Raw genomic sequence first — 22,377 nt, 5'->3', positions numbered from 1 at the left:
GGCACTCAGGACTCGGGAAACGCCACGGAAAGCCTTCGATTTTAGACAGCACTTTGGCCTTTTTGTTTGTGCTAGAACATTGCGCAGCGCCAAGAAGAGCTGCTACAGATCTCCGGATTCGGCAGGAAATTGCCCAAGCTTAGCTCGCGCATAGCTCTGCACAAACATGGTTTTCATGTCCCCGTGCCTGGGGTGGCTCACTAAGCAGGTAGGCTGGCATCTGCGCCCTTGTCTGCCACGCTGTGGGCTCCTGAGCGAGCACAGGAGAAGCCACCCCGAGGGCTTTGCACTTTGAGTGAGGACATGGCCATCAGTTTTGCTTAGTCTTTACACCAAGAGGAAATCAAAGCGGGCATTTTATTTACCCCTTTGGCTTATTTGTCTTCAGCACAGATCGCCACTGTCCCCTAAGGCTCCAGGATTAGGAATCACTGTGGACATGACAAGACATGTAGTTTAATGGATATGTACTGTTAACAATGGCTCTACTGTCACAAATGTGAGCAGCTGAGCTGTACTTTAATGGTTGTCTCATAGTATGACGCCATCACACCAGAAGCTTTCAAACACTTTGCGAGCCCAGATTACGCTGTGATGCGGACTGTCTCGTAGGATCCTCATTGTGATTCCCAGGCACTGCCTCTCCCCGTAGGCATCTCTGCAACATGTCTGGCAGTTCAAACAACAGCTTATGTAAGTGGGATTGTATTAAGAAATAATTTAGGAGAAGAGTTGTTAGTGATTTTGGGTGCCTCTGCATCTCAGTGTCCCAGCTGAGATACAAAATAAGAGTTTGATTACCATGGAGGGGAGGAGGGAGATGCTTTTTAGTCTTCTGAGGTGTAGGGATCCAAAAATCAGAAGCACTGAAGAACGAAAGACCACAAACCAGTAACCGTTATTAGAAATCTTGTCTGCACTGCTTCTTAGTGAAACTGCTTTTTTAATGCTAATGTGGAACTGAAAATCTGAAGCCAGTTCCAAGTGACCAGCCAGCACTGTGTGGGACACAAGGAGATGCTCTGGACCGCACCAGTGGCCCAGGGAACACTGCAGGCAAATTTCTGCCTTGACATACAAGAAATTCCCAAGGTATATTTGAGGAGATATACAAGAAGTGCATAATGAATAATCATTCAAGTATGGTATGCTGTGCTTTACACGAAACCTACCAGAAATTACTCTGAAAATCATATAATTCACCGTATATGTCATTTTGCTGTGTACATAGCACCCAGATAGTACAGTTGCTTTAATGATGACCCTAGTCTTTATAGCTTCTCTTTGTATGTTATTTGCTAACTTGTATTTCTGCAAAATCTTGAGGAAAAAAACACCGTCTCCTTATCTGATAATCTTCCTCCCTTTGCTGCTTAGCAGAAACAGCAGCAGCTGCTTGGACAGCAGGCAGAAATGCACATTCCATCTGTTTTTTCCTTTCCCTCTCCAAACAGCAAAGAACCAAGTCAGCAGCGTGTGAAAAGATGGGGTTTCTCCATGGATGAGGTGCTGAAGGACCCAGTAGGACGAGACCAGTTCCTCCGTTTCCTGGAATCAGAATTCAGCTCGGAGAACCTCAGGTGAAACCTTTTTTGGCTTGCAGTAAATGAATGGGGCTAATCCTACTCTCTTGCATGGGTGAAATGCAATGCTTGGTCTGTCTTGAACTGCTGAAAACACCCATTTGAATAAAGTTGAGAATGGCAGGATCTGGCCCTTAGCACTGCTACGGATGCCTGTGCTAGAACTATGTAAGTAACCTCAGGAACAGTGTTGAAGCAGAGGCAGTGTTGTCAAGTATCATATGCAAAGGCTTGCAAAGCTGTAATGGTGCGATGATGCGTGGCATATTGCTGTTAAGCCCCCTAACAATATATAAGATTTACATGTGTATTTGTGGCAGGGGTCGTGTGAGGGAAACGTAATATGGTGATCACGTGGCTCAAAACTGTTGCAGTACTGGCACTCACCAAACCGGGTTTGAGACAGCTGCTTTTAGTTCTGGCACCTCCTAACTATTTGGGAGCTTGACTCTCACCTTAATAGCACTCTCTCTCTGTGGGGGTTCTGAGTACCTGGCTCCTCATGTTGTGAAGAAGACAAAACTTATGTTATGAGACATTATGTAGACACCCACGTGATCCTGCGTCAGACTGAGAGTCTATAAATCTATTGTGCACAGGTCTGCTACTTCAGCTGCACCAGGAATAGGCAGCAGTAATAAGTTGCCATTTTTTTGGTGAACCAACACTGGATGAAGACAAAACCTTTCCTAGAAGATCCAGCCCCTCTGGCCTTGTCCATGACACTGTTCTAAACCCAATCTCTGGCCCTAGCATGTTGCTTCACGATACAGTCCCATTGCAGAATTGATGAAAAGACATTGGAAGTGCCAACGGCACGCTTCATTCTGGGGGAGCAATCCTTCAAAGATAATGCCTGTCTCTTCAGCCCTTCCAGCTACAAAACTGAGTGCTAAACTCAGCACCTTAGAATTCTTCCGTCATCCAAGAACTAATGCGTTAAGCCATTTTTCCTTATTGATATCAGGTATCTTCTCACACTGACAGAGAAAGAGAGGTCTAGCTAGACATCCCCCATAGACCCTAAGCTAAACCCACAGCCCTGCCTACATAGCAAGGATCCAAGTCCCCTGCTTGTCCTAGCTTTAATCCGGATATAGCCACAGGTGTTATCATCCTTGACTTGAATCTTAACTCTAATTCCAACCCTAACCCTGAAGTTCATTTTAGGGAAAGCAGCTCTCCTGCTGCGGAGAGGGTGAGGTCCATGGAAGAGCTAGTGTATTGTATCCTGCAGATACAGCCACACCACAACAGGTCCCATAACAGCAGAACCAAATATACTACAGTGAGCTCTGAGGAATCGGGGTTCCCAGGATTATGCTTGAAACAGGGCTGGGGCAAACATTGGAATTAGAGTTCAGGATTGGAGGTGTTTAAATGTGAGCTTCACTTCTTGGTGCTGCAAAGTCCAAAGACAACAGGAGAGGCAGCCTGAGCAGGCAGAGGTTGATACTCGGTGGGTGAGGTTATGGTTCAGACTCTTGCCTGCACGTGACAAACAAATTTACTGCCACATTCATCCGTTTGTGCAGAAGCAGGAAAGATGGTGGTTAGCAGTAGGGTGGATGACTTGTGGTTGGCAGCAGGGCAGGTGGCAGCCACCGGCCTGCGCGAAAGGCGAGGGTTGCAGAGTCTAGTTGGAGATTCATAGATATCTGCACCGATCCTCACCTCCTCCTTCCCCTGGTTAGTCCTGGAGACACTGAAGGATCCAACAGTAATGTGATTGCCCTAGATATTTGTGGTACCCAGTAAACCCCACGTTTTTACTCAGTCTGAATTACACTGCAGAGGCTTCATGATGGTGCTCTGGTGCCATCTCAGCACATGGATGGGCATGGGGACCAGTTCCCGAGCTTTCTTGGGGGGCAGTCCTGTTCCAGTAGGCCCAGTGGTGGTTGGCAGAGATGGCCCGAGAGCTCGCATTTTCACTGGCAGAACTGTGCCTGCTCCAGGGCTGAGGAACTCTGCTGTCAACTGAACATGCAGTCGGTCGGGTTTGGTGCCTTTGCTGGTAGTGAGCGGGTTTTATGTTGTTCTCAGTTTACACCAGCTAAGAACTTGATTGCACAGCCTTTAAGGTATTTTTCATTATTTTTTTTTTTTTTCACTTAGAAAATCCAAATACATTACTAAAGCATGTGAACAATTGCCACTTCAGTGCAGTCTGCTATCCTGGGAGATCTGAAAGGGAAATCCCAGAAAGTGACTTTAGATGACATTGGAACAGACCATTGTATTTATCACATTTTTTCCCGTCCGAGGAGAAATACAGAAAGCATGCCAGCAGCAAAACAGTGAAAAATCAATGCACCTCTATGTTTGTCATTTTTAAAAAATCTGAAAGTTACTTGTAAGATAAACAAGGGAGTGTTACTAAATTACATAAATGAGCTCGACAATTTATCACTGAACAGGCACTGAACTTGTACATGCTTCCTGCACTTACATACAGTGGTGCTTATTTGTGATTAAATTATAGTGGTGAAGTACGAGATTAATATACTGTATTGAAATACTCCTTGAAGGCTGTTTGTTTTTTTTTTTTTAACTATATCTGGGGTTGCACTAATGAAACCCAGCAGGTTTCGTGACTCGAGGGCGTCCTTCACGTTCATCCTACTCAAGCACTTGGAGAAAGTCGCACTGTTTGAAAGCAAGCATGTACCTTCCTCGGACAGTTGGAGCTGCTCCTCCTGCTGATGTGCGTTCCTTCTGGTCTTGTAGCAAAGGGAGGCTGTGAATCAGGATGGAGAGGTTAAATCCCACATCCTTTTTGGAAGACACTGGTATCATTATAGTTAATATGGTAACACTGTTATCATTCTTATGGTATTTTTATCGTGGTATTATTGGCTTATGTGGTATCATTATTACCTAATATTGGATCAGTATTAGCAAGCCCACTTAAAGCTATAAATAACAACAGGACGTAAAGGCACAAGTATTCATGAAGAACACTGGAATAGGCTGGATCGTTAGCAGTGGTGCTAGAGAGCAGAAGGTGGCTCTCGGGTTCAGGTGTGGCAGAGAAACCTTCTGAATTCTCATTAAGAGTGTGTGGCAGAAGGCAAAGGAACTTCTGGATGCTTAAACGTGCAAGCAAAATTTAAGTTACACCCAACAGCAAGGTTGGGGTCTGTCTCGCCTAAGTCGGCAGCTTGGAAGCAGGTTCTTTCTTCTGTAGCATCCAGGTTCCCTTCGGAATGAGAGAAGAGAAGCTGAAGAGGAGTCAGTGAAAATCACCAGGGAAGGATTTATTTCAGCTTTAAGTGGAAACAAAACTAAAAGCACCTAACTTACAGTGTAAAGCGCCCGTCTCTCCACCATCGATAAGCCTGGAGAGACTGATTCAAATGACAGTGTCTGCGTGGTAGACTTGTGTGGTTGAGATTCTTCCCCCCCCAAACCCTGGGAAGCTGTAAGGAATTTTCTGAGGGCACAGCATCTGGCACCTTGCTAGAAAAATTAGTTTTGCAGATATCTTTTAAGGACACTTCTCCCAGTAACTATGTCGAGATGTGGGAACTGTTGCAGGTGGGAACATCAGTATGATCTTCATTAACGCTGGCAGGAGTTCTCTAGGCCCCTGTGTTGTCCTCAAGGCAGATCTGAGAAAGTGAATGCTGGAAAATCCAAAAATTCCTGGTAGTGCTAGAAAAGAGATTTTTGTGAAGCATGCAGTTGAGAATGCCTTGAAATGAATGTAATTCAGTGGTGTGGCCAGGGGAACAAATTCTGCTCTTACACCCAGTGGTGCAAGTCCCAAATCCATGGGGTTGATTGTGGTGTGGGCTATTTCCGTATCTTCCTAGCTGAGAAAAATTGGTCCCGGTGGGGGTCTCGAATGAGGCACGGCCGGAGATAGCGGCAGACTAGACTCAGTGACCTCCCGGGTCTCCTTCCAGCTGTGTTTCTGTGTTCTAATAAACTTGCAGGATCATGTCCACCAGTCTCCTGGGCTCGGCTGAGCTCTGTAACTTATTTATTTACTGGCTGTCCATTATTTATGTGAGAGCAGGAAAGCCAGTCAGTTGGGTATTTTTCTCTTTGTTTTTATTTTAACTCTTTTTCTCGCTCTATTTTCTTTCTCCTCTCTGTTGCTATCTTTCATCTACAATTTGTTTTGACTCTGTTGATTTTTGAAGTACCCAAAATACAGCAGACAAAATGCCAAGCTTCAATTAAAAAAAAAAAAAAAAAGCCAACAGAGAGTTGTTATACATTTTTTATGACCTGGAAATCTCCCGAGACAGACATCTCTAGATTGCTGAGATGTTCATCTAACTGATGGATTGATTTCCCCCCCCCCCCCCAACTTCAAAAGAGTGTCAGCTGGAAACAGAAACAACTAAGTGGGAATATGGGACATGGGAATTTTACCCGAAGGGAAAGGAGACTGCACACCTGTTTGTAGACCTAAATAGAGAACACATGATGCTTTATGGGAATGCACTGTGAAGCTTGCAATGCAGGAATGCGGGCGTTTTGTGCGTTATTGTGAACATATGTTGAAAAAGCGAGTTAGCCGGAAAAGAATTGTACCTGCAGAAAGTGTTTATATCTTAGATGACCCCTAATGGCTGAAACTTGTTGCCAAATATTTCCCTCCCCCCCCCTTTAGTTTTCATCAGGAAATGAAAAGTTGGGACGTTGAGAAGAGCAGATCTATTAAGCAAAACCCACCCTAGTCCCGTCCGTGCCCCCCTCCCCTCCTCTCTAGAATCAAAAGCGTTTACCGGGGATGTTTCTAACCGCTGCCAAAGCCCACCCGAACGCCGGGCACGGTGCTGTGCGGTGACCCCTCGTTCCGTGGTGACCGCTGCGAGGGGCAGTGCCGGGGGGAGGGGTGGCCCGGCGGGAGGGCTGGGGGGCTGCGGGGGTGTCAGGGGTGGGCGACCCCGCGGAGTGGCGCAGTGCCCGGGGGCGACCGACCGACCCGTCGGGGGTGGCGGGGCTGTACCCCGCCTGGCCAGCAGGGGGCGCCGCAGCTCCGCGCCGCGCCCGGTGCCGTTCCCGGTGCCGTCCGCCGAGAGCGCCGCGCTGCCGGAGCCGCGTTGGGGCTGCCGCGGCCGGGGTGGGAGGGAGGTTGCCCGAGGGAGGTGCCGGCATCTCTCCGGGCACTCTGGCATCTCGTTTACTCGCTGGCGAACGAGCGGGTGCCGCCTAACTAGGGAAAGGCAGTGGAAAGAGGGGTTCGGAGGTTGGGGGGGGAGGGGGGGCGGCTCGGGAGAGGAGCAGAGGATTAAGGGGAGGCGGGGGGGGGGGGGGGGGGGGGTAGCAGCTGGGCAGGGGGAAGCTTGCCCTGGTTCCCACCGGCACTGCCGTCTCCTTGGAAATGCTGCATTAGTGAAGGACCAGCGCTCTGCCCTGCCCTTAGCGCACCGCCTCGCTGCAGCCGTCTGTCCCCAACGTGCCCCGCGCAGCACAGGTTTCTGCTGGTCTCAGCCACGCCAAGCTCTCCATACCAAGGATCTGGCCGTTAAGCAACACAAAGATGCAAATGTTTCCCCTGCCTGAACCGCATGTTGATTTATACCCGTTATCTTCATTCATTTCTCCTCCCAACTGTGATGTTAAGATGATGGTTTTTTCTCTTGGTGAAAGGGAGAACCAGATTGTGACTGGTGAGAGATGTGAGATGGGAGGTGCACCAGGTATTTACATGGAGCTGCTGAGGCAAGGAGGGAGGAGTGTGAGCTTCAAACTCAGAGAGTCACTTGCTGATTTCACTCTCAAGCCAAGGGTATCGTGTCCTCCCCCAAGATGGGGGTACGACACTGTCCTTATGTTGATAGTTTCTTCTCAGGCTCTGCAGTCATCCATGGTTTGCCTCTTGGTCAGGTATTAAAATTAATTTTTGTTTTACAACATACCTCAGAAGTACCCCCGTGTCCTTCCCTCGCAGTCTTTTCACCGAGAGACATCTGTCAGCAGCAGCCCACAGTGACTGAGCCCCTCCGCAGTGCCCTGCAGGGTGGCAGAGCAGACGTGCTGAGGCCCAGGAGCTCTCTGTGCCTTGAGGGGGCTGTGTAGGGTAAAGCGCCATTACGGGATATCTCCGGCAACTGACAGCAGCTTAATTACATGCTGGATGAGGCTGGAATGGTTTATGCCTCTGACAACAGTTTCGGACACCATATTATCAGCCTTCTCCAGATCTTACATGCTGTTTTGTAAAGGGCAAAGAACCTGTGATCAATGCTGCTGTTCCCTCGGTGCAGACAGTCCCTGTGCCAGTCCTGCTCTGCTCATAGGGCACCTGCAGTGAGGATACCTGCTGGCATCTCCTTCCTCCCCTGCCCTGTGCAAGAGGTGTCCACCGGAGATTTGCCCTTGTGCCTTCCAGAGAAAGGGGCGAGGCAACGCGGGATCTTCTCCTGACTGCTTGTGAGCATGAAGCTGGGCTTGTGCATTGGAAATTGCAGTACTGACTCAGGCATTACATTTTCACTGGTAATTGAGCAAAATTCCAGCACAGCCATAGTGTAGCTGCTCTTTTCCTGGACAGAAATACCTGCTTCTCTCTTGTAAATGCTGTATAAATCCCGTAGGAAGCCCTGCTTATGCATTGGCTTCAGGATGATTCCTCGTGGCAGAGAATTTGCCTTGGAGTCGAGGCTGCAGGGCTGGGTACCCCTCTTTGATGTTCCTCAATATTCAGATACCAGCTATAGTGAATAACTTTGAAATTTTTACCAAGACAAAACTCCCCTTTGCCTTGAAGAGGACATCCAGCCTTGGGCATGAACTCACAATCGCTTGCAGTAAAAAGAGCTTGTTCTTGTTAGTGTCAGGTTGGTCTGGTTGGTTGGTTTTCAGATTGAGCCAAATGGTTATTAAAATGGATGGTGCTCCTGTTCTGGCAAGCTGTCACTTCACAGTGCACCCGGTTCTCTCACGAGCATGCTTTCCCAGCCCGCCTCCTCGGCTCCAGGGGCAGAAGATAAGCCAGCAGAAAATGTTCTCTCTAGCCAAGTGCTTGTCTGAAGTGTCCCAGCTACTCTGGAATGATTAGCATCTTTTCTCTTTATGCCTTTTCGGCGTTCACATGTTCCCATCCCATCTGAAATGGAATGATAAAATATTTTCGAAGTAAAGAAAGCCACATATGGCATCAGATTGTTGCACTGTGAGTGCCACCCTTTACGCTCTGTGTGCATGTGATAAGTGGGGGTGTCACTTATGGTTCAAATAACAAGGCAGGACATCAGGCACACTTAACATCTTGAAGATGGAAAAGGGCCAACCACACACACCCCTCCACCAACCCCAAATACTCTATTTTAGTTTATAAAACCGAATGTCACTGTGTCAACACCACCGGTATGGGACTCTGTAGCTACTGGTGTAGTGTCTGAGTGTACCCCAGTCTGCTTTACCGGCAGCCTGCTAGGGAGCCGGGATAACTGTATGAAGGAATATGATCAAGTGGCTTGCGTGAGTCAGGGCTGCGGCGTTGGTCCCCGTGCGTGCAGCAGTCCTGCAAACGCTGGAGCGGCGCTGCAAAGGGCAGGCAGTCGCTCTGCGACTTACTGGTGGGGTCAGGCAGCGCATCCTGCCTGGACGGGGTGCCAGCCCCCAGCACAGTGACGCGGCCTCCTGCTGTCTCTCACAGCCTTCACGATTGGATTAAGCATATTATTTGGGTGAGAGGGAGGGACAGTGGCAAAAGGGGAGAGAAGAAGATGGGGCTGACTTAGCAGCAGTGGAGCAAGAGATAAAATATGCATACCTGCAAACACCGCCTGCCCACATTGGAGGCAGGGGTGCGGGGAGCATCCTCACCCCGACGCCTGTCTGCAGGGCAGGAACAGGAGGCAGGCAAGGAGGATTTAAGCTGGCCTTGCACACAGTGTGGATGTCTTTTTTTTTTTTTTTTCCGAATTGTGTATTTTCCTGTGTTGCAGGTAGGGGACCAGGCTAAATGGGTTAGCAGCCTCATTTGGTTATGATAACTCCGGTGTTTCTGGGCCGGTTAGGTACTGCCTGCAGCTGGTAAGGAAGCAAGGGTCAAAAACAGCACAGGAGTCACTGGGCCACTGGCTCCTCTGCCCTCCCTCACTGCCAACAGGATTCTCGTTTGGGAGAGACTGTATCTTCCTCCTTCCACCGAGGGGAAACATTTGTCTTAGTGGCAGCAGACTGGCACTGGCATTGAATCATTCGGGGTGGGAAATCAGGCTTTCAGTTAAAGTTCAACTGGTTTGTTTAGTAGTCTCCCATAATGACAAGGGGGGAGCACAGGATTTTCTAAGAAGTTGTGCGGCTCCTGCAGATGCCCTGAACAAGCAGTGACCCCGACAAACCCTGTCCCCACCGCACGGTCTGCCGAGCAGACGCGGGTGTGGGAGAGCGCCGTGTGGCAGGGATGGCCAAGGCGAGCCCTGCCCTCCTTGTCATCCCCAGGTCGTGGGCTCCTTTGCAATGGGGTAGAAAAAAGTCGGTTATTCTGCGGAGGTCCCTTCTGTACCTATTTGCCCTGTAGCCCTCCGTACTCCCTGCAGATCACTGTTGTGCCCATTCAGCTGTATCGCAGGACCTGGGTACCCAGGGCAGAGGCTGCGGGGATAATCTTCTTGCAAGAAGGCTGAGCTGGCCAAAACAAAAGGCTACTGGGGGCCATGCATCTTCTGAACTAATCACCTGAAGGAGCACATTTCTGTCAAAGATAAACAAAACCAGCAACGCCAACGGAATACCTGTTTTTTTTTCCCTAGGGTAAAAGATAAGGCATGGCACTCTTTCAAAAACATTCCATGGGTGTTTATTTCACAGATTGACATGTGGATTATGCTCTTGGCCACCAAAGAGATTATGTTCTCCATGTTTATGAACTTATTTTAGTCCATAAGTGTGGTCTAGTCAAGAAAATATCCCTGTAAAATTGGAGTATGGGCATAACAAGGTTCTATATTGATCTCTTCCCATGGCATCCATCCGAAAGCTGGTCAGTTTACAAGGTAAAAAAACCCAGAAGATTTCTCCAAGTGCCAGTGCTGCAACTTCACCCTGGAAATGACATGAACATTAAGTTTGTTCTGCATTTTGCATCTTCTGCAGATGGCCGTTCCTGCCGGTAGGCATGACCAGTGGTTTGCAGCAGGGCTGTGGGAGGCAGAGCCCGCTCCTCTCCTCCAGCTGCGTCGGCTCTGGAGGTTTCCTGTTTGCATGCCGAATGTCACACTTCTGCAGGGGTGGTTTGAATAAGAACATATCTCTTCTTAAAGACGCTGTTCTGATCTTAGCCACAGCATAAGGGTTTGGTGTAAAGCATATCACGCCTTCCCCTGAAATCATGCTAAATGGAGAGCCGTCTTGTGAATTCAGCATCTGCGGGGTTAGGCTCTACGTCTGTGCTTTGGGACTCTGCCCAGGCTTATCCTCAAAGTCTTACCTAGATTTCTCTCTTTTTCTTTTTTCTCCCATTTCAATTTTTGCCTAGTACAGGTTTTGGTTGGCTGTCCAAGATCTCAAGAAACAACCTCTACAGGACGTACCCACCAGAGTGGAGGAAATCTGGCAAGAGTTTCTAGCTCCTGGGGCCCAAAGTGCTATCAACCTGGATTCCCACAGCTACGAGAAAACAAGCCAAAATGTCAAAGACCCAGGGAGATACACATATGAAGACGCACAGGTTTGCTTTTCGTTTTATGGAACTGTTGCTAATAAAACTCTCAGTTTTACTGTGATATTCCACTATCACATTGTCACTGCTCACTTGTAAGAGAAAGGAGAGGTACAGTTGGAAGTGACTTTGAGGATATCTCTTCAAGCTGGGTAAATTATATTTTCTTTGAATCTATCAGTTATAACAGGCTAATGCTCCTCTGGGAACAAATGTTCCAAAATTTACAAGGCTGCAAGGCGCAGCGAGCTGGAGCCATGTCTCAGAGAAAGCAAAGATGAAAGAGTGCTATAAAGTTCAATTTGGCTCTCTGTACTCCCTGTCACCAAACTCTGTCATATTTACAGAATGGCTGATACCGTATCAAAATCCCGATTAATACACTTTTTTGTCATTCCTTATTTATAGCTAATTATATCACCCCCTGCCAAACCCCAAATGCAGCAGCTCCCTCCAACACAGCTAGAAACTTGTCCGCCAGACAATACCTTAGAATAATGATAGGACAGCAGGCGATGCAGTGAGCTTAATCCTTCCCTCCTAAGGGCCCCAGATTTATCAGGGAAATTTCTGTGTACAGTTTATCTGTAAAAATGCCTTTAGGAAAACAGATAATTTGAGAAAAACTGCTACAAGCAAGGATAAAGCTGCATAACCTTCTGAAAAAGCAAAACTGTCATTTTATAAAGGCTAAAAAAAAAAAAAGCTAGAAAGGATCATTTGGAAAATATTACCAGGGACACAATTAAAAGATATCCTCCTTGTAATCGTTGTTATCAAAAGCATGTAGTAAAACCAACAGCAAATGAAAAGAATCCTTGTTCTTATATTTTCTTTGAATTGGCGTTCAAAGGCAGTTCTTCAAAATACTCTGCTAACAAAATATTTCCATCTCAGGGGAGATGTTGTGGACCACTTATACAAAGTTAGGCAATGAATTTTTCAAACCAGCATCAAATACTGTATTTTCCTGAATGCAATCTTGCTCCTTAGGCCAGCATGGAAGGAATGTACGCAAAGTTTCAAGGCAATCCCCTGTGAATATCAGGCAACTTAAACGTTCTTTTTAAAGCTGAGAAATGCGGGAGTATGAAGACATTCTGGCTAAGATGTGGTTTTTTGCTTTGCAGTTATAGCGAACAAGATCTTCTGTAAATTTGCATTACCTGAAAAAAATTATGATGGCAAAATGCAGGCTAAAGCAGATAGGTGAAAAATGGGGGAATTGATTAAATTGATAAGTAGAAGTACTGAGAAGATGATGGATGTTTAGACAATGAGTATTTAATCAGAAGACGACATGGAGGATTTAGGCTTGAACTGATCAGTTCGCAATGTAATTGCCATTCAAATGGGAGTTGATGAAATCAAGCTGAAGCTCTTGCAGTTAGACTGCAATTTTAGCTCCTTGGGTTAATTTTATTTCAGAGGATTTTTATGCTGATGGGTGTCCTCAACTCATCTGTTTTGGTTTACGGAAACAGAAGTATGAGGGAAGGTAGACCTTCAAGCCTGCCTCTTGGAGACTGAGCCCGTGCCAAGAGAGGACAGAGCAATGTGGAAGGTGAACCCAGTTACCTTCTTGTGCAGTGGACTTCTGGTAGCTCTCCAAAGGCCAAGCAAGCTGTTTCTGACTGCTTGACCAGACAGCTAAGAAAGCTGTCTAACAAAAGCAGGGGGAAACAGGACGTTGCTGAAGAGCATAGTGCCCTGGCGGAGCTGGAGCAATGTTGGCTGTTACTGGCTCATCCCGGAGAGGGGAGATTTCTTGTTTGCATGTCCACTTCATGGGAGCCAATATAAGTCCCCCTTTGTGTCCTCTGAATCTCCCAGGTACCATCCTGGTGTCTCCTCCAGGTCCACCCTGTCACCTCGGGGGCTCTGTTGTCTATGAATCCGTGGCAGGTTGTAGCCCAGCTGCCTTATCTCGGCACGCTGGCACCAGGAGCCCCTGAGAGCTCCCACACATCCCGCATTCCTGGGGACTCAACCAGACACAACCAGTCAAAACACCCCACTGTGGGAGGGAAAATATGAGTGTTGTCCTGTCCTGTGTAGCTTTAGCACAAAGAGGAAAACAACTGAAATGTCCTTGCGAATAAAGAACAAGAAAAAATTCAGTTTACTGAGCGGCACATTCTTTGGATGCCTGTAGCTCTGAGACACTAAAACTAAGAGGAAAGAAAAGGGTTGGTTGAACTGAGAAAATGAAGTTGCTGCTCCTGCAGTGGAAAAATGGGAGAAGGTGATGTGGCACTCTAGACCTTTAGACCTCTAGACTCTGGCACCCTTAGACCTGGGCACTCCCAGGCTGACCCGGGAGACCCACAAAATCCCAATTCTGTGTAAAAAGCGTTGGGAATTAACACGTTGCTGTGCTTGGGAAGGGGAAGGTGTGGCAGCACACAGTATGCTTGAGGCTAGCGAATGTGTTATAACCGTAAGTTGAAAGCAAAGCATCATCTGTTATCAGGTGCTTAACAGTCTACGTGGATGTGCTTCTTTGCACAGCCTTGGCTTCCAGCCCCACAGAGCTCTCCCAGATGCTGCACAACCATCTGGTAAAGCAACTAGCCTAGAATAAAACGGGGAGAAAAGGGGGCTCGCAACAAACATACCTCTCACTTAAGACCTCTTCATCCCACGGCCACTCATGCTCTGAAGGCAAATGGTTCCTCTGTTTAAGAAAGTGACACTGAAAATCTCAGCTCCAAACACACCCAAAGGACTCCTAATCCAAACCTCAATTTGGCATGCATTTACTATTTCGGACAGAGTTCTGGCTAAGATGGGTTCCTGTATTACAGGAGCCAGTGTTTTGCCATTTCCCCGTCTCACCTTACGATATTTGCCCTCTTGTATGTCCCTCGTGGCTGCTGCGCTCCGTGGCCCGGCACCGCTCCGCTTGCACAGAGCCGCCTTCTCTTTCTGCATCTGTGGGGTGCCCCCGCTCCCCGTGTGCCCCGCTCAGGCTGTGCCGGCTCTCCTCAGCTCCGAGCTGAGCCTGCGCTCGCCTCCCCCAGCCATCCAGCTTTGCTGGCATCCCCCATCCTCGGGCAGCGCAGCTCCCACCCCTGGCTCTGTCCTGCCCTGCCGGCTCTCTTGATCTGCATCACCTTTTGTCATTTTAGTGCTGGGCCCCTCCAGAGGCGAGCCTACCAATTCAGTTGATTATTTTCTGCTCTTAAACAACTGTCCACTGAGTAAAATATTATGATTATCAAACCATTTTCACTGGGGAGTAAAGCAGCTTTTAATACAAGGGGCACCGTCGGGAAAGGTCAGTTCAATTAAAGAGCGAAGTACTTAGCAGGATGTAGGCTCCCACAGGAGTTATCAGCATCATTGAACAACCAGTGTGGGGCCCTGCAATATGAAGCAGGCACAGCCGGCTCTGGAAAGTAAATAGGTTCGGGTCCATCCAAATGGCCTCTTTTGGCTAATGAAGCTGCCGACAGCCAAAGTAATTCATCTTTAACGTGGGAACCCAGAGCTGTGAGTGTGACAATTATGGCTTATCCGTACAACACGTTATTAGTTTTTAAACATTTTTTCCCCATCTACCTTCAAGCATCTCCTTGCCTCCCCTAAAACGCCTCTCTGCCTTCAGCAAGTCTTTAATCCCTGCCTCGGGCCCTTGGCGTTGGGAACCAGTATCAGAAGGATGCATTGTGTCTCCTGATAGTGATGTTTGCTTCTAGGGGCATTTACTGGTAGGCTTCAGAGCCAGGCGTGCTAAAGTAAGGTAAGCCATGTAGTTGTCTTTGGACTTACTTTCCCGTTTGCTTTGTTTCTTTTTCTTCTTTAATACATGAAATAGAGGTTTAGATTGACATTCCTTTACCTGAGCTTATTGGCTGCTGTTTCTGTGATGATGATTCAGGGAAATTCAGTTCGAATCCCGGCTCAGTTAGGGATTTTAACTGTACTCTGCAGATCCTTGGCTAATTCCAGAGCAGATTTAGACCATAATGCCAAATTCCACGCTGCTCAAACCAGAAATGTGCCTGGCCCAGATCTGGGCCCAGTTCATGCTCGCAGCTGCCCCGGGTGTTCGTTCAGTTTGTTCTGGACTGTCATAGAGGTACGAGCCCTTGCAGGACTCGTCAGTGCTCACTCCTCAGCTTGCATTCTGGTCCCATCAGGAAGGTGGGAGCGTTGACAGAAGTTGACGGGGTCTTGTTGAATTCAAAAACAAACTCCAAGTGTGAGCAAGGATCTCTTGGAAATGGAATGTCATTTTCTACCGAGAAGGGAAAATGAGGGGTGACCTTTCTTCCGCTGACTTTGTTTTTTCAAGCATGCACAGGATGTGAAAGCAACCACACAGAGGAGTGTATGCCTGGTTCCTATTCAGTGGGCATACAGAACTCCTTTTGTAGGTCTTGAGCAAAATCACAGCATGGAAGGAAAAGGTGAAAGTAATCATTCATTGTGCGTCTGTATCACCTTTCATGTAAGAACTTCAAGAAACGTTATTCCTATTTTCTTAAAGTTTCACACAGTCACCTCAGTTACGCGCGTGTCTGTAAAGCATGGTGGCTAAGGATGGAGAACTGAGGTAACAGCAAAGCCACTCTGGTTGGCAGTGCGAGCAGTCAGCCAGGGGCATGGGGCAGACCCAGGTGCTCTGCCTCGAAGAGGGGCTCAAGTCCACCAGCGCTGCTCAGAGACCCACTGCTTGGGCTACAAGGAATTGAAAGCACTGCAGCGCTGCGTCTATGTATATACACAGGGATGGTGCCCAAGCCTCCTGGTGGTTTTTGAGAGCCTGGACCATCCTGTGGAGATTAGGAACCGCACAAGGACTTGACCTTTGTTCTCTTCTCCTCCTTTGGCTCTGATTCTGTGGGGCAGGAAGAGAAAATCTTTCCTTATGCCGCACTCTGGTTGCCTTCCCTCTGTGTGGGTTACAGTGACTGTAGAAACAGCCTTCACCCAATGCCTTACTGTTGCTGTTTATTCGGTATACACAGAAACAAAAATGCAAGTTGCTTCCCTTGTAGATTTCACAAAACAATCTACAACCAAACAGGATCTAAAACCGAGAGCCCCACAAATACACCCAGAAGAGCACTTCGGGTGTCCAGAGCCAAAATAGGAAAGTGATGGTGGAGGCTTACGTTGACATGCCTGATACTACACAGAGCAGGAAATAAAGGACTTGAAGCAGAGGTCTACATAAGAGCAGATATTCAGTCCTACTACTTTCCCAATATTATTTTTTACATGTACGTACGCATCACATTCAAAAAGAACTTCTTTTATCCTTTGCCTTTTGTTTTAATTTGTGGTTTAGTAGTCATGTTATATGAAAAACACCTAATGTCCAGCCTTTGTTTTGCTGTTGTCTTTCTGTCTCTGAAGGCATCGGGGATCAAACAACTGTCCAAGCTAATGCCCCTCTGTCACACATAGGCAGGAAAAGGGCTAGGAAGAAGTCATGAGTGAGGTCTCTCCTTGTGCATACGGTGACAGAAGACAGAAGATCTCTCCAAAGGAAAGATCATGAGAATGGGGTGACAAGAACAGTCAGCATATTCCCACAGGACAATAGTCTGCCTGTTATTCAGGGTGTCGATCCTGCCAAGCTGGCTAGTACCACGTGCAGATGCAGTAACAGTGCCTCATGTGCCAGACATTTCCTAGCTCCAAAAAATACTTTTAAATGGATTATATGGGAAAGTCTCTGGCTTGCTTAAAAATTGAATTCGGCAGTCAGACGCCAGGACTCTTTTGCCTGTAGTGTGCACTGTACTTCTTGAATGCAAGAAACAACTGCATGTCAAATCCAGAGCAAGAGCATTTCCTCTGTGTGTGAAGGTCTGGAAGCAGCTGATGCTGTTCTGTTTCTCCCAAGCCGGGAGTGAAAGTGCCTGCAAGTTCATCCTTTTCTACCCAGGACCCCACGAGTCCACTTAGTGTGGACGATGGGTGAATGTTCTTGCCGATGACTCGGTTCCACACCTGCTGAAGCCACATGCTGCAGGAACACTGCAGTCTCTAATTTTTCTAAGGGTTTGTTATGTCTTAAAGTGTTCACCCTTCCAATTTAAAGAAAAAAAAAATCCCTGGGGAGATTTATCAACAATGGGTTTCACATTTCACCTTCTCAGACCACAGCAGGTGTGAATGTCGTGTGCTGTCTGGATGGGGTTCACTGACAAACAGATGCAAGATTTTGATATGCATTTGTAGCATGGACGCCAAGAGCTTGAGCTCAATCACTTAAAGGTGATATAGCAGTAGATATCCTATAGCCAAAATGTTGATGAGACATGAGTTTATGTAGCGTATGTTCTCTAGATAGGTATCCAAGCAGGGCTGGTGATACTTATCTCAGCATAGCCACCTTCACTGGGAAGCTGTGCGCTGCTTGTTTCTGTAGGGCTGCATCCTCCTCTGTCACCGTCTCCTATGGGACACAGACTGCCCCAGTGCAACAGAATTTCATTTCGGCTATGTGAGGGGTTCTGTGTGTTCCTCTCCACGGCCCAACTCAGCTCCTTGGCAGAATTTTCACCAGAGAAGACAGAAAGAGGAAGCTGCAGACAGCCTTGCAAATGTCAGGGTGTTGGCCAAAAATTTGTGTAGTTTCATCTCCTGGCTGTACCACAGCATGTATAGGAGCGCAAAAACCCATCTCTGTTGTGGCAGCTCCTAGATATTGTATTGTTTGGAAAAGAGATGCCAATCTTCCAAATGCTACACTAGGTTGTCCCTTCCTCCCAGGGAAAACCTGTTCCCTTGGGCTTTTTGCCAGTAGCCAGGACTTGGCCCATATTGAGAGAATCAGCCTCTTAGCCATGATCATTGTTCTCAAAACCTAAAGCTGCTCGTATGGCGTTAGACTCCCAGCAGCCCACTCTTGTCTCCCAGGATAGCCCTTGCTATATTTAGGACTAAATCCTCCTGCAGTACCAGGCTGACCCCTTCGCTGCGCAGCGCTCGACAACCCTTCGCCTCTGTAGTCCTCCGCACTGCGTCTGCCGCGGACCCCCCGGCAGCTCTGCCTTCCCATTTGTACGTCTGAAGGTATGAAGCAAACCAGTTCTCATCAATTTACAGAGGAGCCAAAGCTAAATTTATGTGTTACTTTTATCAATGCACGTTCCCCCAAAAGATTTACATTGTGTTTCCAACTATGTATCTACAGGGCTAAACAAAGGATTTCTGTGTATTACTCAAAGTGAGCTCTCATTGCTTACAGTTATCCCTCCTGCTAAAGCTCTTTCTTACGTTCCTGTGCCTTCAGCCCAGTGTAATTTCATTTGTGGCCTGAAAAGAGGTTTTATGTTTTTCACTTTAGCAGGGAGGTTAGTCTATATTACAGTATAATTATTCATCTTTTTTTTTTTTTCTCCTTAGTAACAAAACCAACCTGGTTGAGTGTGAAGAAAATGCACCAGCTAAAACCGTCGGTGTAAATTATTGTGTCACTTAAATAACTTGAGAGTGGCCAAAAAAAAAAGCTATTGCTCAGATTTTCCAGAGCAATTCACGCTCAGGCCAAGACCCTTATTGTGCCATTTACCAACCTGAAACATCTCTTTTCTAGACTATAAATCAGGGAAAGCCTGGCGCTCCCGCAGCAGCCAGACCCGTTTACCCCGGGCCCTGCTAGATGGCAGTACTGCCAGGAACCGGCGAGGCTTCGGGAAGGGGCCCTGCCTGGTTCACGCATGCAGAAGAGTAAAATCCTAAATGCGGGGACCAGAATAAGCAGATCCAGAGGAGTCTTAGTGAGGATTTGGAGACATTAAGGGGAACTGGAATGAAACCCCCGTGTTTCCCTGCTTCGTCCCCCTCCCCACCGCTGTTTTCCCATCAGGTTCAGTCAGATCAAGTGTGAAGGTCTTTTCTTCTGCAGCGTCTTCACTGCTTGCCTCATGTCAGCTGCGCCTGCTACCAACTGCTTCAGCTTCCAGAGCTGATGCAGCATTTTCTCCTGCTTTCTCTAAAGCGCATTTCAGCACCTTCAGTTTGACTGAATGGCAATTGATCGTAATTGCTCCTAAAAACTGTTGTATTCGGTAGCGGCACAAGTAACTGCTAAAGAGGAGTAGGTCTCCTTTCCCTTCTTTGGCTTTTTGGAAGATCCTGGTGGCGGTGTGGTGGGGGGTCCCGCCGGACAGGCAGGATTCCTGAGGATGGGCTGGGAAGAGCGCAACAGAGTGAAAAGGATCCAACGGCCCCTGGATAGCAGGTTCTGCTGACTGCAGTACGCGTGGTGCTGGCACAGGGGTTAACCTCAGCCCCTCTGCCTCAGATGTCCCCGCAGAGCAGAGCAGAGCAGAGGTGCCGACAGAAAGGCATTAGGCTGCTGCCAAGTCTAATTGGAAGGTGCAGCAGTCGCACACCGTGTGCTCAGAAAAGCGTCTCCCTGCTTTCTCCTTCCCACGTCCTCTTCGTGCTATGGAGACAGCTCTTTGGAAAGCAAACCCCGGGCAGGTCCTCAGCTGGCATCTGTTATCTTCGTCCCGCGGAGGCCACAAGGCGCTCACGGAGGCTCTGCTCTCTCACGGGCGAGTCTGCAGTAAATTCCTCCCCAGTGCCCAGCGTACAGGTAAACCAGACATTAACATTCATTGCAGTTTGCTGTTATTTATTTAGTTATTTAATGTGCTGCTTAACGTTGCTTCTGGGCTTTTCTTCTAATGGATTTGTCTGACATTCTGCAAATCTCCCTTGCGGTCGGCCAGAGGGGCGGCTGCTGGTGTTCGCATGCTTGCAATACAAAGGGGTCTCCATATCAACTCGCACTAAGTTAATGCCAGGTCTTGGTGACAGGGTGAAGGGGTGCTCCAAAACAATCCAAAAGGTGTGAGTGGGATAGGTAGAGCAAGGAGGTTTCTGACCAGTTCCTGAAGAGCAAAGTGGGCCCTTGGGGCTCAAGTGAATGTCAACAGCTCTCTAGCCGTAGTGTCACCCTCCCGGAATGGGCTAAAAGTGTGCTAAATGGGAAACCTGTGCTTGAAACAAGCAAAGAATTTGCAATTTCCCGTTATTCCCCCTTGTCATCTAAAGCTTATGGCTGTGTTTAGGCACAAAAAGGGAAAACTTTCTACCAGCAAGTTAAAATTTAAAGGCTTTCTGGAATCCAGCTGGCATTCAAAGGTCATGAGAACATTGCGCTTGGCCTTCACAACCCCCAAAAAAGGCTCCAGCCTGTCACAAAATGTCCCAGTGGGTAAGATACAGGTGGGATTAGAAATGGATATGTTTAACCAACACCGCTCTTGTCTCATACACATGTTTCAGAGGAAAGAACCAAGTTTTTCTACTAAAAAGAAATGTTATTGACAGAGAACACAATTCCTAAGGTCTGGCAGGTGCTTTGTGCAAGTCAGGTGTTGTTATTATTCTTTTATCATTCAGGTTTTTTTCCTACATATTTCTCGGGTGTTCCCAAGGTCCTGCTTGGCTGCCACCCATGCCCTCCTCAGGGTCACTGCGCTTTGACTGCAAAGGGGGAGAGAGACCCGAGATCTCATTGCAGCACATTGATTTGAAGCAGGTGCAGTTTTGAGACAGTTTCTGCTATCTCAGCCACCTCCCACATTCCCGTCTGGATTGCAAACTTACTTTTTTTTTTTTTCCCTCCCCCTCTCCCCTCTTGTCAAGAAAATTTACAGGGCTTGTCCTTCATCTCCTTCCAAAGATAGAGCTTGTGGAAGGAAAACAGCAGAGAGATGCTGAATCTTATCAGGGTTCCCTGCACTTAAGCTGTCAGCTGCAGCTGGGGCGGGATTTCCTTTTGGTTTCACATAACTGTAGAAAAGATATTTTTTTGTGTGATTTACCTGATTTACCTGGCTGGTTCCTTTGTTTTCTAGTTCACAGAAGTGACAGTGTTTCCCCCTTTAAAATTTACTGCTTGTTCTCCTTTACATCATGCAATTGCGATGGCAAGTAGAATGATTACGCTCTCGGAAGTGTAACTCTCATGATATGAGCCTAGGTACAGAGAAGATGCTCAGTGGAGCTGTGTAGCCCTCAGGCCCACTGCGTAGTTTTTCCCAGCATGGAGGAGATGTGATTCAGGTGCCCAAAACACAAAAGGGTATCTGCCTTTTTCTCAAAAAGAGATGCACGCGGACCCCATTGCCTCTGTTGCCTTGGTTCAGAATCTGGGGATCAACAGTGCTGGGGATGTTTAAGAGCAAACCCCCTCTGCTTGCAGGAGTCTTGTAAGGGAATTGTTTGCTTCCTGGAGATGAAATCCACCGTAATTACAAAAGCAGGTTATTGTGTCAACCTCCACGTTAGACTGACATTTCCAGATGTGCATCCATCCTCGCAGGGGAGCATCGCTACAGCCAGCACTCATCAACGGCATGCTGTGTGAGGGACTGAGTGACCGGTCAGCTCAAAAAGCCAGCTCGCCAGGGCTTGCTCGCACATGTCAAGTCAGTCCCTGTCTCCACTCGCAGCTGCCACCGCAGTGGCCTGAGACAGCGGCTTGGTGCTCGGAGATAGCTGGCAAGGCTGCAGGGGAGGCCAGTGGGACGTGTGATGCCTGTCAACTGCTAGCCAGATCTTGAAAGGCTCTTTCTTTCCGGCTTTCTGTCTGTTTTTAAAAGCAGGGTGCTACCTTGTTTAATGGTTTAATAGATCAGTTGGGCAATTTTTGTTAGAGGATTGTTTTGAATCATTGGGTTTGCGGTGTGTCTCCCTAAAGGATTGCTGTCATTAGTCTAGAGCAGGGAGCTGGGAGTCTGAGCCCTACCTGGGAAGTGGTACCCAGCAATGGCTGGGAGATGCGACACTGCCTAGATGAGATGTTGCTCCTGCTGTTGTGCAGATGTGGCACAGGAACTTCCCATGGTACTTGCGAAGAAATGTCGCAGTGATAACTCTGGCCAGACTGCTCGTAGCACAGGAGACTGTAGTGTCCAGAGCTGCAGCTGCGTTGTTAAAAATTACACAAGTAGTGGATTTGCTTTGTGTATTCAGGGAGCCAGTAATAATGAGCTTGTTACCCTATAATAAACAACTTTACAAAATGCAGAGTTCTGTCAGCGTAAGGATGGGAAGGCTCAAATTTCTTGCCAGCGGTGTCAGGTATGTCAGGGAGCGTGCATGTGTGCAAAGTGCATCGCTAGAGATGCTGGCTGCAGTTGGAGATTTCAGTCTCTGGTGAGGTTATGCTCCCTCTCCACC

General features: G+C 47.7%; 1 protein-coding gene across 5 annotated transcripts in view; it reads left to right on the top strand.

Annotated features, from left to right (window-relative positions):
* The window catches only part of RGS6 (regulator of G protein signaling 6), a gene marked incomplete at both ends in the record, with an annotated part of 285,460 nt that overhangs the window by 235,086 nt on the left and 27,997 nt on the right, over nucleotides 1–22,377 (top strand). For 4 of the 5 annotated variants that reach the window (XM_082485571.1, XM_082485570.1, XM_082485573.1 and 1 more), the window contains 2 exons: nucleotides 1,455–1,580; nucleotides 11,037–11,223. In XM_082485571.1, the coding sequence (XP_082341697.1) occupies nucleotides 1,455–1,580; nucleotides 11,037–11,223 (313 nt within the window). The remainder of the gene's footprint in view (nucleotides 1–1,454; nucleotides 1,581–11,036; nucleotides 11,224–22,377) is intronic. The other variant, XM_082485574.1, reaches the window with a different exon arrangement.

The sequence above is a fragment of the Vanellus vanellus genome (genome assembly GCF_965231255.1).
Source record: "Vanellus vanellus genome assembly, chromosome: 6".
Classification (NCBI taxonomy): Eukaryota; Metazoa; Chordata; class Aves; order Charadriiformes; family Charadriidae; genus Vanellus; species Vanellus vanellus.
The sequence above is the reverse complement of the archived record's forward strand: the minus strand, read 5'-3'. Positions and strand labels throughout refer to the sequence as shown.